Source organism: Chrysochloris asiatica, unplaced genomic scaffold, assembly GCF_000296735.1.
Source record: "Chrysochloris asiatica unplaced genomic scaffold, ChrAsi1.0 scaffold00001, whole genome shotgun sequence".
Taxonomy (NCBI): Eukaryota; Metazoa; Chordata; class Mammalia; order Afrosoricida; family Chrysochloridae; genus Chrysochloris; species Chrysochloris asiatica.
The window spans coordinates 39,033,948-39,048,538 of NW_006408519.1; the positions used below are offsets into that span (position 1 = coordinate 39,033,948).

Genomic DNA, 14,591 nt, shown 5'->3' on the forward strand with positions numbered 1-14,591 from the left:
AACCATCATATAGGTTTTGGGGTTTGGGACTGTTTCATCTCTGGCTTCCCAGGGTTCATTACCTCCCTGTTTCCATGGTAATTTCCTAGTGACTTGTTTCTATTTCTGTTCTGGCTGGCAGTCTTTCTTTGTTTTTCTCCCTCTCAGAGAGCACATAGAGCAAAGATAGATGGACTGGGGACCAAAGCAGTGAAGCTGGCAGGCACTGACAGTGCTTTTAGATGGTAAAGTTGACTACACTCATGTTCAAGTCCTGGTGAATTCCTTCTGCTCTTTGAGAGCAGACATCACCTCCTGGGTGAAGCCTGGTTTCATGTACCCACACAGGACTAGTTCCTTGTACTCTTGTAATCCTTGGATGAGTTCATTCCACACAGATCATGTACCCCATTGTATTATTGAAAACAGTCAATGAAATTTTATGAATGCTACCAGGGCTCCTGAAAACCTAGACTGTGGGAATGGTGGAGGATGGAGCAGTGTTTTGTTCCAACGTGCATGGGGTTGTCCTGAGTCAGGGGAAGTTATCAACAATAACAACTCCCTTAGGATACTGGAGCTCTGGATGCCACGGATGATGCCAGAGTCCTGTGTGGCGCTCTAGTATAAACACCGGACTGCTAATCACAAGGTGGGCAACTCAAACCCATCAGCCACTCTTCAGAAACCTTTTACAGGATTGTTATGAGTTGAAACTGACTTGACAGCACACAACAACAACAACAACCCAGAATGCCCTGGCCGGGTCATGGCAAACAGATGAGGTTCAAAGGGAACCAGGCTCCATCTGGCAGGCACTTGATTTAATTAGTACAAATTGACAATGGAGCACTTGTGGTATACATGCAAAGCAGTATAGTGTAGTAATCTGAAAACAATACTCATGACAGTCCAATGTGGCCTTATAGGATCAGCACTGGACTGCTAACCACAAGGTTGGTGGTTCAAACCCATCAGCCACTCCTTGGAAACTTTATACAGGATTACTACGAGATGAAATTGACTCAGTGGCACTTAACAACTACAATCACCTTTATTAGGAAGTTCTGATGTGGCACTATAGGATAAGCACAAGGTTGGTGGTTCAAACCCACCAACTGCTTCTTGGAAACCCTATACAAGGTCACTATGAGTTTGAATCAATGAAAGGTACTTAACAATAGCAACAACAAACCATTATTATATACAGAGAGAAAAATGGAGACTCAGGGAGAGAAGTAACATGCCCAAGGCCGCACACTACTGAGAATTAGAGCTGGGCTCAGACTCCTGTCTCAGATGGTCCTCCAACCTGCGTGTTTACCTTGTTGTTATTGTCAGTGTTGTCAAGTTGGTTCTGACTCATAGCAACCCTGTATAGGGTTTTGGAGGAGTCGCTGGTGAGTTTGAACTGCTGATCCTAGTGGTTCAAACTGACCTTGAGATCGAGTGCTTATCTTACAGCACCACACCAAGGCTCCTCATGTTCACCTAGGGCAGCACATAACATTGATAGGAGTCATTTTACTCAGGCAACACAATTGGGAGAGATTCTGGTTTGCCTCAGGCAGAAATGGAAAACTCTGTTTTCTGGAGAAAGCTTTCTTTGAAAGAAGTATATTTGAAGGGTGTTAAAATTACAGTGTCTACAAAATTATCTTCAGCTTAGTTTTTCATTGTTGTTGTTATTAAGTGCCCTCAAGTAAGTGCTACTCCAGAGCAACCCTATATAGGGTTTCTGAGGAGAGACTGGGGGTGATGTTGAACTGTCAACTTTGCAATGATTAGTCCAGTGCTTATCCTACAACACCACATCAGAAATGGTCTTTATTAGGGACTGATTCATTGAGAACCTCAAGCATCCAGCAGATATTTCTCGGAGAGCACAATGGAGGTCTTGCAGCCAGTCAACAGGAAATGACAGGTCACTAGGACAGCTTGAATACATTGTCTGATTACCTGCTGTCCGTGGTAGAACACAGCAAGGAGGAACATGGCCATCAGTAGGAGAGATGCCTCCTTGGTCCCTAGGAAATCTCTGTTGGAAGAAGAAAGGGGAAAAGGTGGCTAGTTACTAACAACCATGGGTGAACATCAAAGAGATCTGTGAAGAAACTGAGATTCTGAAAGGAATGGGATAAGTAAAAGGAAACCAGAAATGTTGCTCTGAGTCAAATTTGGAAATCAGAACACACACACCAACAACTATGAATATGGCACAGGCCTGGACTCCATTTTGTTCTGTTATACATAAAGTCAAGGATCCCTCATGATGCAGTGAGTTACGCATTGGACTATTAACCACAGGTCAGTGGTTCAAACCTAGCAGCATTCTTCTGGAGAAAGATGAGACTGTTTGTTCCCTTAATGATGAACAGTCTTGGAAATCCTAAGAAGCAGTTCTCCTCTGTCCTATAGGATTCTCTGAGTCAATTTTGACTCCATGGGGAATGGGTTTTGGTTTTGGTTTGATAGGTGTACAGTCACCATAAGACAAAGTGGACCCCAGGACAATTAACAACAGCAACCATTGGCAATCACTGTACCCCCAAGGACATGAAGTCATCCAGGTCAAACTCTGTAAAAGAACCAATGCACTCACAACAATAATGCCTTCAATTTGCAGAGCACTGTTTTATGCGTTCTCATTTCCAAAATACACATGAAGACAAAATCACCACTTTTTTTTTTTTTTTTTTAGATGTTAGTCTATTTATGAGACATATGTCATGCTTGGTAAATGGCAGTCCCTATTCAAAGTATTTTCACAAATATTAACTCCTTAAATTCTTACATCAGTTCTGATGTTTACCCCCATTTTCACATGTCGATATATTAATGTCTCTCTTTTACACATGAGAAAAAGGAGGTGCTGAAAGGTCACATTCTCAAGGTTATGTCTAGTGAGTAGTAGATACTGAACTAGAACCTGGCCTTTCCAATTTAGAAATATTTGGTCATTGTATGAGTGGACACACCGACTTTAGGACCAAGAAGTCTGATTGTTGAAAACTGGCTCTAGCAGTTCCTGGCAATGAGTCCATGTTGGAGAGACAATCTCGCTCAGCTTCAGTTTCCTCATATGTAAAGTAAGGCCAACAAACCCACTCTAAAGAGCTATTTTGAGAGTTAACTGTAAACTTTTCTTTTAAAAAAGTGCGTGGCCAAGGAATTGGCCTGTTGTTTTGACATAAGGCTTGGCGTGATGCTTTTAAAACCACGACCCACTCGCTCACACAGTTTAGTTTGAATGGGACAATCCTACATTTTTCTGCTTGTGAATGTGGTGTGCATTCTTACTCTGCCTGGCATTTATGATATCCCTTTCTTTATGAAACAGAGAACCAACAATTCATCATTTGAAACACATATTCAAGAGAAAAAAGATGTGCACCTTGAATCATTTAAACGGAGTTGATTGTCCAAAAAGAAATAGATAGATGACTAGAGCAAACTCAGGAAAAAGCGAGAGAAATTTATGAACAGTCTTTGACTTTTTAGGATGGATTTTAGATGGAAAAATGGTCTGAGGAGAGCCTGGAGAATATGCATTGTAAACCAGCCAGACTGAGGAATAGCCACAAAGAATTATGACCTGAATTTAGCAGGGTTCTTTTTTTTCTATAGCTTTTATAAGTTTTGAAGTACTTTTGGAGAGAGCCAAGTAGCTAAAATCTGTGCAATATTATAATTCAGTTGCTGTTGAACTGATTCCAACTCATGGCAACCCCATGAGTTGCACTGTGCTTTCTCGGATTTTAATTGGCTGACTTTAAAACTTTTTATTGTGAATTGGGTGAAGGTTTACAGAGCAGATCATCAGTTTTGTATTCAACAAACCACCACACTTTTTGCTCACAGATTGCAACCCCCTTGATGTAACATTACTTAACCCACTTCCTTCTGGTTTCTTGTTCCATACCTCCTTCCTTCCCAGCCCTTCTGGATTTAATCCTTAAGTAAATGCTTCCCTTTTGATGTCAAATGGTTGACCATTTTTTGGTGTGTGTTCCTCACTGGTGGTGGTGTTTCTCTTATTGATTTACCTATTGATTGGCTGAAAATTGAACTGTGGGAATAAGTTTAGTTCTAGACTTGGAGGGTAACCAATGGCTATAATATTGGGGTTCCATAAGTCTCTGTATAACCAGGAAGCCTGGAACTTTTTATGATTTTGAGTTTTGTTCCATACTTTCTCCAACTGAATCCAGGACCATCTAATGTGACTATCAGAGCACTTGGTATTGGTAGTCAGACACCATCCAATTCTGGTTTCAGTGTCATAATGACTGATGTTCACGTGGTCCATTAGTCCAATGGACTGATTGTATCCATGTGTCTTCAAATTTTGTCACTCTTCGTTTCTCCATAAGGAAGAGACCGATAGTTGTACCCAAGATGGCTGTTCAAGAGCTTCTAAGATTTTAGTCACTACTGGACAAAGTATGATGCAGATCATTGTCTTTGTGGACTATATAATGTCAATTGCCATGTTATCCACTGAGACTATGGTCCTGAACCTTTAGGCCCAATGACGCAATACCTCAAAATGGCTGGTTATGTCTAAGAAGTTTTCATAACTTTGCCCCCTGTACGCTTCACCACATTCATGGCTATATTTGCAGCAAAGGTAAATACCCATGTACAGATATCATCTGGCAAACCTATAAATGGTTGATTTTTGGAAGTAGATCACCTGACCTCTCTTCTGACATGCCTCTAGGTGAACTCAAACCTCCAACCTGTTTGTTAGCAGCCAAGTGAATTAACCATTTGCACCAAGCAGGGACAGTGCTTTGTTTGATATTGGGTGGCAGGAACTTAAAAATAAAGACAGCTTGAATGGATTTATTTGTATTAGTCAAATCACTGAAATAATGCTACCAACTGTCTATGACCTAGACTGTCTGCTAATAGAAAGTACATAGTTAAGTTAAAACACAGAGAACAATAAAGTTCTCATGGCTACCACGATCCTCAGAGCATGATCATCTTATCCGGAATTTCATAAAATTTAACATTTAATTATAATGTTATTCACTACAGAAACTTTTATGATAATTGTAGAAAATTTAGAAAATAGCAAAAGAAGTTCACAAAAAAAGAAAATGAGGATCACCTTCCAGCTTAGTAGTCAGAAAAATACAACGGTGAATATTTTGGAGTCAAATAAATGCCAAATTCCATGCCTTTTTCTCCCATGCAAAGGTATACCAACATGTTTAGAAAGATTTTCTGGTTCCCACTACTATGTAACTTACTTTTGTGTTTAGTGATAAATTGTGAAAATAGTTCCAATCACTTAAATAAGAAAGGAGTGGGTGTACAAGTTAATTACCTTATTTTCTGCATATGTTGTTGGTGGTGTTAGGTGCCATTCAGTCAGTACCGACTCATAGCGACCCTATGCACAACAGAATGAAACACTGCCTGGTTCTGGGCCAACCTCACAATCATTGCTACAGTTGAGCCTATTGATTCTGCCACTGTACCATTTCATCTTGTTGGGGGTTTTCCTCTTTTTCTCTGACCCTCCACTTTACCAAACATGATAAACTTCTCCAGTGACTGGTCCCTCCTAACAATATGTCTGAAGTATGAAAGATGAAGTCTGGCCATCCTGGCTTCCAATGAGCACTCTGGCTGTACTTCTTCCAACACAGATCGGTTTGTTCTTTTGGCAGTCCATGGTACTTTTAATATTCTCCTCCAACACCGTAACTCAAATGCATCAATTCTTCTATGGTCTTCCTTATTCATTTATTTCTGCATGTATACACCCACATAAATAATATATATATGCAAAAAGATAGCATAGGATGCTAACATGTGAAGGGGTTGAACAGTTTGAGGGTGGTGGTCAGGTGTTGCAGTAGCAATATTAACTAAGAGCTGTGGTGGTCTGCATGTTGCTATGATACTGGAAGCCAAGCCACCAGCATTTTAAATTCCAGCAGGGACGCCCATGGTGGACAGATTTCAGTGGAGCTTCAAGACTAGGACAAACTAGGAAGAAGGGGAGGTGGAATACTTCTGAGTGTTTAGCCACTGAAAATCAAATGAATATAAGCTGAAGATTGCCAAATCTAGTGTGGGAAGATGAAGTGCATCAAAATATTGTCAGAGTGCTGGAAGATGAGTCCCTCAGGTTGGAAGGCACTCAAAAGCTACTTTTACTTTAGAAGCTGCCTCCTAAAGTAGAATCAACAGTGATGACACAAAGGGAGCAAAGCCCACAGGACCTTCATTTGCTGATGGAGCACAACTCAAAACGAGGAGAAACAGCTGTAAACAGCCATTAATAATCAGAACATATAATGTACAAACTATGAATCTAGGAAAATTGGAAGTTGTCAAAAATGAAATGGAATGCATAAAGAATGATCTCCAAGGCATTAGTGAGTTGAAATGGGTTGGTATTGGACATTTTGAATTGTTTTACTATGGTTTACATATGGTTTACTATGCTGAGAATGACAAACTGAAGAGAAATGGTGTCACATTTAGTATCTAAAAGAACATTTCAAGATCTATCTTGAAGTACAATGCTCTCTGTGATAGGATAATATCCATATGCCAACAAGGAAGACAAGTTAAATACCACTATTACTCAAAATTATAAAGCAACCACTAAAGTCAATGATGCTGAAATTGAAGAATTCTACCAACTTCTTTAGTCTCTGAAATTATTTAAACATTTAATCAAGATGTATTGATAATTACTGGTGACTGGAATGTCAAAGCTGGAAACAAAGAGGAAGGCTCAGAAGCTGGAAAATATGGCCTTGGTGATAAAAATGATGTTGGAGCTCTCATGATAGAATGTTGCAAGACCTATGACTTATTCGTTGCAAATACCTGTTTAAACAACATAAAATGTGGCTATACCAGATGCCATACACAGAAATCAAACTGACTACATCTGTAGGAAGTTCAATATTATCAACCAAAACAAGACCATGGGCTGACTGTGTAACAGATCATTAATTGCTCGTATACAAGTTTAGGTTGAAGCTGAAGAATATTAAAACAAGTCTATGAAAGCCAAAATATGACCTTGAGCATATCCCATCTGACTTTAGAGACTATCTCAAGAATAGATTTGATACATAAGATACTAATGACCAAAGACCAGAAGGTCTGTGGGATGACATCAAGAACATCATGAAGAAGAAAGCAAAAGGTCATGAAAAAACTAGAAAAACAAGAAAAGACCAAAATGGATGCCTCAAGAGACTTTGAAACTTAACTCTCTTCGAAACTTTAATCTAGAGATGCTAGAGTGAATGTAAAAAATAAAGAAGTAAAAGAGCTGAGTAGGAAATTTCATAGGTCAGCTTGAGAAGATAAAGTCAAATACTATAATGAAATATGCCAAGACTTGGAGTTAGAAAACTAAAAGGGAAGAATATGCTTAGCATTTCCCAAGATGAATGAACTGAAGAAGAAAATAAAGCCTCAACTTTCAGTATCTAAGGAGTCTATGGGCAAAATATGATCAAGAACTGATAATACTGAAAGACAAAGTCCAAGCTGTACTGAAGGAATTGGGGGAAAACAAGGCTCCAGAAATTGATGGAATACAAATTAAAATCTTTCAACAACTTGATGAAGCACTGAAGGTACTCACTCATCTATGCCAAGAAATTTGGAAGACAGTTCTCTGGCCAACTGATTGGAAGAGATCCATACTTGTGCCCATTCCAAAGACAGATGACCCAAATGAATGTGGAAATCATCGAAGAATACCATTAATATCACATACAAGGAATTTTTTTCTTAAAATAACTGAGAAATGGCTACAACTGTATACCAACAGGGAACTGCCAGAAATTCAAGCTGGATTCAGAAAAGGATGTGGGACTAGGACTATCATTGCTGACATCAGATGGATCTTGGCTGGAAGCAGAGAATACCAGAAAGATGCTTACTTGTACTTTGACTATGTGGATAATGACAAGTTATGAATAACAAGTGAAGAATGAGTATTCCAGAACACTTAGTTGTGCTCATGAGGAATCTGTACATAGATTAAGAGGCAGTCGTTCAAATAAAACAAGGGGATACTGAATAGTTTAATATCAAGAAAGGTGTTTGCCAGGGTTGTATCTTTTCACCATATTTATTCAATCTTTATTGCTGAGCAAATAGTTCTAGAAGGTGGATTATAGGAAGAGGAATGTGATATCAGGATTGGAGGAAGACTTATTAACAACCTGTGATATGCAGATGATGTAATCTTGCTCCCCGAAAGGGAAGAGGACTTAAAGGAAGACTTATTAACAACCTGTGATATGCAGATGATGTAATCTTGCTCCCCGAAAGGGAAGAGGACTTAACACACTTACTGATGAAGATCAAAGACCATAGCTTACAGTTTGGATTGCATCTTAACGTAATGAAAACAAAAATCATCAAAACTGGAGCAATAAATAACATCGTGATAAATGGAGAAAAGATTGAAGTTGTCAAGATTTCATTTTGCTTTGATCCATCAACATTCATGGAAGCAGCAGTCAAGACATCAAACGATGTATTGCATTAGGCAAATCTGTTGCACAAGACCTTTTAAAAGTGTTCTAGAGCAGAAATATCAGTGTAAGGGCTAAGGTGCATCTGACCCAAGCCATACTACGTCAGTGGCATCATATGCATGTGAAAGTTGGACAATGAATAAGGAAGACAATAGAAGAATTGATGCATTTGAGTAATAGCTTGTTAGTGGTGGTAAGTGCTGTTGAGTAACTTCTGACTCTTTCTGAGGAGTGACTGGTGAGTTTAAACTGCCAATCTTGTGGTTCAAACTGACCTTAAGATCAAGTGCTTATCCTAGGGTGCCACACCAGGACACTGACTTATTGCTTGAAGAAGAATATTGAAGGTGCCATGGATTGCCAGAAGAACAAACAAATCTGTGTTGGAAGAAGTACAACCAGAATCTTCCTGAGAAGCCATGATAGCTAGACTTTGTCTCTCATACTTCGTACATGTTATCAGGAGGGACCAGGGACTGGAGAAGGACATCATGTTTGGTAAAGTGGAGGGTAAGTGAAAACTAGGAAGCTCCCCACCAAGATGGAATGGCATAGAGGCATTGTTATCTCCACCAAGATGGAATGGCATATGTTGTTATGCTTGATTCCATAACAACAATAGTGCAGAGGCTGCAGGACCAGGCAGGGTTTCATTCTGTTGTGCATAGGGTCGCTATGAGTTGGTACCAACTGGATGGCACCTAACAACAACAAGAAGTTATACTTATATCTCTGCCTTTTTGAAAGGATAAAATAAACAGCTACGTGAGTTTTAATGGATCACGTATACCATACAGTATGGAGTATTCTTTATCAGCCTTTCATTTTATAGGTAGGGTAACTGAACCACAGAGAGAAGAAATCACTTGCCCAAGGCCATACAACTAATTTGTGTGGGAGACAGGATGCAAACTCACATCTTTGGCACAAGTTCAGAGCTTTATCTATTGTGTGTGTAGACATGTAGGATGGGCTGCGGGCAGCTGGATTCTGAATGAAAGGGCAGAGGCAGTACTTGATCTTTCTGTGAATCTAATTTGTAGTGACTAAATTTCACAGGGTTTGATGTGGTGAAATCTATGTAAATAAGCACAAATAAGTCCAGGTTTACCTTGCTTATTGGGTAATTGGCCCCTGATTCCCTGTGCTTCTTCCCTCTCTGTCTTCCCAGAGCCATGTAGAAAATGTCACATGAAGAATAGTAAAGGCCTAACTTATTGTTAGATTCACAGAAAGATCAAGTGCTACCTCTGTTCTTTCATTAAGAATTCAACCTGTGCTTACCTTTCTTTCTGGGTAATTGGACATTGGAAGGTTATACAGGGAACTTCAACAATAGCTGAAATATTTTATCTTTTTAAAAATGCTGAATGCAACTAGTTGTTGGTTAACATTGCCACCACAACACCTATCACAATCCCTTTACATATTAGTGTCCTATCCATATGTCCTATCCATGCTATATATGCACATGGATATTATTACGTGCATGTATTATATGTGGAAAATAAGGTAATTAACTTGTATACCCATTCCTCACTTACTGACATGGTTAGGCTCCAAAGACTAGGTCATTATGCAAAATTGACATTATATGAGATTTAGGTGTACCTGACCCAAGCCATGGTATTTTCAATAGCCTCATATGTATGCAAAAGTTGGACAGTGAATAAGGAAGACCATAGAAGAATTGAGTTAAGGTATTGGAAGAGAATATTGAAAGTACCATGGGCTGCCAAAAGAACAAATAGATTTTTGTTGGAAGAAGTACAGCCAGAGTGCTCCTTGAAAGCCAGGATGGCCAGAATTCATCTCTCATACTTTGTACATATTGTCAGGAGGAACCAACTACTGGAGAAGGATATTATGTTAGGTAAAGTGGAAGGTCAGAGAAAAAGAGGAAGACCCCCAGTGAGATGGATTGGCCCAGTGGCAGCAAGAATGGACTCAAGTGTGGCAACAATTGTGAGGTTGGCCCAGGACTGGGCAGCATTTTTGCTCTGTTGTGCATAGGCTCACTATGAGTCAGTAATGACTTGATGACATCTGACAACAACAACAACAACAACAAGGGGCTGTGCCTAGTGGTTTGGTGGGCCCCCCTTCCCTACCACCCTGAAAAGTGACCCCAAGCATCCTTCCTTTCTCTGTCTCTCTACTGTGGGCAGGGATGTCTCTCATCTTTTGTCTGCCATAGTCTCAAAGCCTTGCATGATTCCTTCCCCTCTCCCATTCATCACCTCTCTAGTACCTTCAGACAATTTTCTAGCCTCCCTCTACCTGCCCACAACCTCCTGTTTTCCTGCTGTCACTCTACATGCTCTGTGGTTGGACTGAGATGTTGTGGACTAGTGGGAGAAGGTATCCTATTGCTGGAGTGCTACCGTGTCATGTGTGGCATAACTGCTGCTGGGGCCCCTGGTATATCACTCATGGTGGTCCAAGGAGGGTGCCCCAAACCTGACTGCAGCTCTTCATGGGGTCTGGGTCATTGCAGAAGGTGCTTGAGAATGTTTTTCAAAGTCATCATAAATGTCATACAACAAGATTGTCAATAAGTGAGGAGTAGTTGTAATTCACATATATGAAAAGCTGAGAAGCAGATATTTTGCTTAGACATGTAAGCTAGAGATTGTATGAGTTGAGAAACATTAAGTCAATATCCAACCAGTTCTCAAGTTCCAATAACTCTGTGTTGGTGATATCCCCACTGGGCTCTTTGTTCCACTGACCCGGCAATGATGGAAAACAGTATGGTGGCACTTACTCTCCACTGTGGTTCAGGTCGTCATAGCGCAGAAAGAGGCCTGCATAGATGGTCTCAGTCAGCAGGGCATAGATGGCAATCATAATCAGCAGTACAGCCAGCTTCAGGACGGAGTTAAGTCGCAGGAAAACTGCACAGGTCACCATGGCCAACACACCCGTGAAGACGAAATACTGGAATCAGAGCATGCAGGTCGTTACTCATATCAATCCTGTTAAGCCTCACTCCCCTAGTCATGGATCTGGGTAGGTCTCCTTATTTAGCTGTCTCCAGGTGGAGCTCTCAAGGCCTCTTTAAATTCAACAGATCCCAAGCTGAACTTTACATTTCCCAACCCCAAACTTCCGCTCCTCTTACTGTGAATGGGGTCACCATTTGCATCATCCCCCAAACCAGAGACCTTGGTCTCATCTTTGCTCCCTTTCTTTTGCCTAAACTCCACAGGAAGCCATCACGGAGTCTGCAGAGTCTGTTTCCTCAAATCCACCCAGCTTTCTCCTTCCACCCTCTTTCTGTAGCTGTATGCGCTCTATGTTCTCTTATTCCAGGGCTTGCATTGTACAGCTCCAGAACACCTCTGCCTACCTCTATCTCACACTCCCCACTGTGACTTCTACCTAGTATTTTACAACACACATCTGATCATGTCACTCCTAAACTTCTCTGCTCTCCAGTCCCTCAGATTATGTTCTCTCTTAGCAAAAATTACAAGGGCCCGTCATTGTATGTCGGGGTTCCTTTCACTCTCCAAACCCCCAAATATGTTCCTATCTCACTAACTATTTGCTGTTTCCTAAATATATCCTTCCTCTCCCATGCCTCAGTGCTCTGCAGCTCCATGCCCTCTTGTTCAACTCTTGTCCTTACTTCTCTGACAAATGTCAGCTAAGGTGTCCTCTCCTCTTAAAAACTTTCTGGAGATCTCTAGGTGCTTCTGGATACTGTCTCATTCCTCTAAACCTCCCTAAGAACTGTTCAGATTGTAAATTTGGAACACCCAAGAGTGAGATTATTGGAATAGCCACCATATTGGAGTAGCCATGCCAAATTTCTGCCATCTTTGAGAGGTTCCTCAACCTAATTCCTTTAGCGAAGTATCACAATATAATATTCTGGTGGGCTCAGAATATGACCAGCCAGCAAGGGAAAAAAGAGTAAAACCCACATTAACAAGGGCTCACCTTGTTAAAAATCAAATAGTACTTTGATTTTTACATACATTTTCTTTTGTAATTTTCAAAATAACTAGTCAAGATAGGAATGGTCAACTCCCCATTTTATAGGTGAAGAAACTGAGGCTCATCAAGTTTAAATAAATTGTTCAAGATCTCACAGCTATAAAGTGGCACCTAGTACATCTGGATGCAACCAGTCCTGGTAAGTGTGACTTTGTGGGTAAAGGCAGCCTGGCTGAGACAAGGATGATTGGAGTCCCCTCATCATTGCTCCTGAATACTCTTTGGTAGTACATAGAGATTTATTAGTAAGTATGTTTCAACTGTTAATGAAGAGTATTTTATGTGGTTACTCGATTCTGTATTCTTCCTCATCTCTGCAACCTCAGTACCTACTCAGGACTGTTTCTTCTAGAATGGAGGCATGAACATATGACTGGAAGAACACTGAGTCCAGAGTCAGAAGGTCTGTGTAATTATTCCAACTCCAGGGAATCTTAGGCAATTCACTTTTTCATGCCTGACTTTTCTTATTAATTAACTGGTTTGATTAGACTAAGTTTCTTAAGTGTTCTCACACTAAGATGGGTGGATTTTAGGTAAGGAATTAACAAATATGTTAAATAGCTATTTAAATGCATTAGATCTAATATCCTTGCCTAAGATTTCACAGCTATAATTTCTTAGGAAGAATCCAAAGTGTGTACTTAAGCCAAAAGGGTGAGTTGATTAAAAGAAAAATCAATACTATTATAGATGATACTTAGATATGGAAAAAAAAACAATAAATTTGGGGCATACTGTACTAGGCTCAATAATTTCTAAATACCTTTTGGCATTATTATTCATGACTCTCTGTAACAACTGGTTAACCTCTGGCTACTATTACATGGAGAGACCATTTTTGTATGGGTTGGGAAGATGGGTAAGAATTCCCAAGACTCCTTGAGCAGCAATGGAAGGAATGTTTATTTACATCTTTTCTTCAAATTTGATGGAGCCCTGACTCAGAGTTCCCACTGAAGACAAAGATCCAGTGTCTTTGTGGAGCTCAGGGTGGATGCATAAACAAACAAACAAAAATGAGGGCATTGTCCTTGCCCTCTCAAGGAGTCCAGTGTCCAGCAAGTTCTTTATTTTTGCCTCTTCTTTTCTAATATATCCAATTATGTCCTTGCCTAAGCTTTTTCCCACTTCTTTTAGGATCTTTTCTTGGGCATGATACTTTAGGCAACTCATCCTGATGTCTGTGTTGGAAGCTGAGAGTAAGATGAGCAGGAGATAAGGTCATCCTCTGGAGTTTATTTTCTCCATCTAGAGAAACTTCCAAGAGCTTCATTCAGTTGGGCTAATGGTGAAAGGAAAGGGGATTTGATCCCCAGGGTGCTGTTTGATTATGGCGTGCATCACAATAAAGGGTAGTGCATGGCTTTGTCCATGCAAATTGTGAATCATGCACCAAATCAAGAGCCATTGAAATGATTGTGCCCTTTGAACAAAAACTTTTGGGAGCACACAGTTAAGTTTTAAAAAAGGAATAAACATGCAATCAAGGTCTGGTGCTATCACTAGAACTCAAGGTAAATAAGAGACAGCACAGGTCTAAAGGAGGCGTGGCCTAAAAGATGAAGCAAAGCCAACGGTAATACAAGGTGGTCTATGCTCTGATAGCAAGTCATCCGATGCTCCTGGAGTATGGAGGCAGGAACCCATCCTGCGAGGAGGAGGGGAATATGGAGAAGGCTTTACAGAAGAGGAGAGCTTCAACTCGACTTTAGAGAATGGATTTCACAAGACAGAAAATGGAGAAAGAAGAGCATTCTGGGAACATAGAGTAGCATGACTGCAAAGGTAGGTGCCAGGAGAAAGAATTCCTTGGAGTATATGGTATTAGAGAATCACATAAGAAGGACTAGTGACATTGTTGTTAAGCATCATTAACTTGGTTCCAAGTCACAGTGACCTTATGCACAACAGAACGAAGCACTGTTTGGTCCTGTACCATTCTCATACTTGTTGCTGTGTTTCAGTCCATTGTTGCAGTCACTGTGTCAATCCATGTGACTGAGGGTCTTCCTCTTTTTCACTAACAACTTATGAAACTAAAATGAAAACCCACTGCTAGCCGGTTGATTC

General features: G+C 40.3%; 1 protein-coding gene across 1 annotated transcript in view; it reads right to left on the minus strand.

Annotated features, from left to right (window-relative positions):
* ADCY8 (adenylate cyclase 8 (brain)) overlaps positions 1–14,591 on the minus strand; it is a 285,844-nt gene that overhangs the window by 41,397 nt on the left and 229,856 nt on the right. The window contains exons 11-12 of the mRNA XM_006830840.1: positions 11,281–11,453; positions 1,939–2,017 (exon numbers count right to left, since the gene is read on the minus strand). Coding sequence (XP_006830903.1) covers positions 1,939–2,017; positions 11,281–11,453 — 252 coding nt within the window. The remainder of the gene's footprint in view (positions 1–1,938; positions 2,018–11,280; positions 11,454–14,591) is intronic.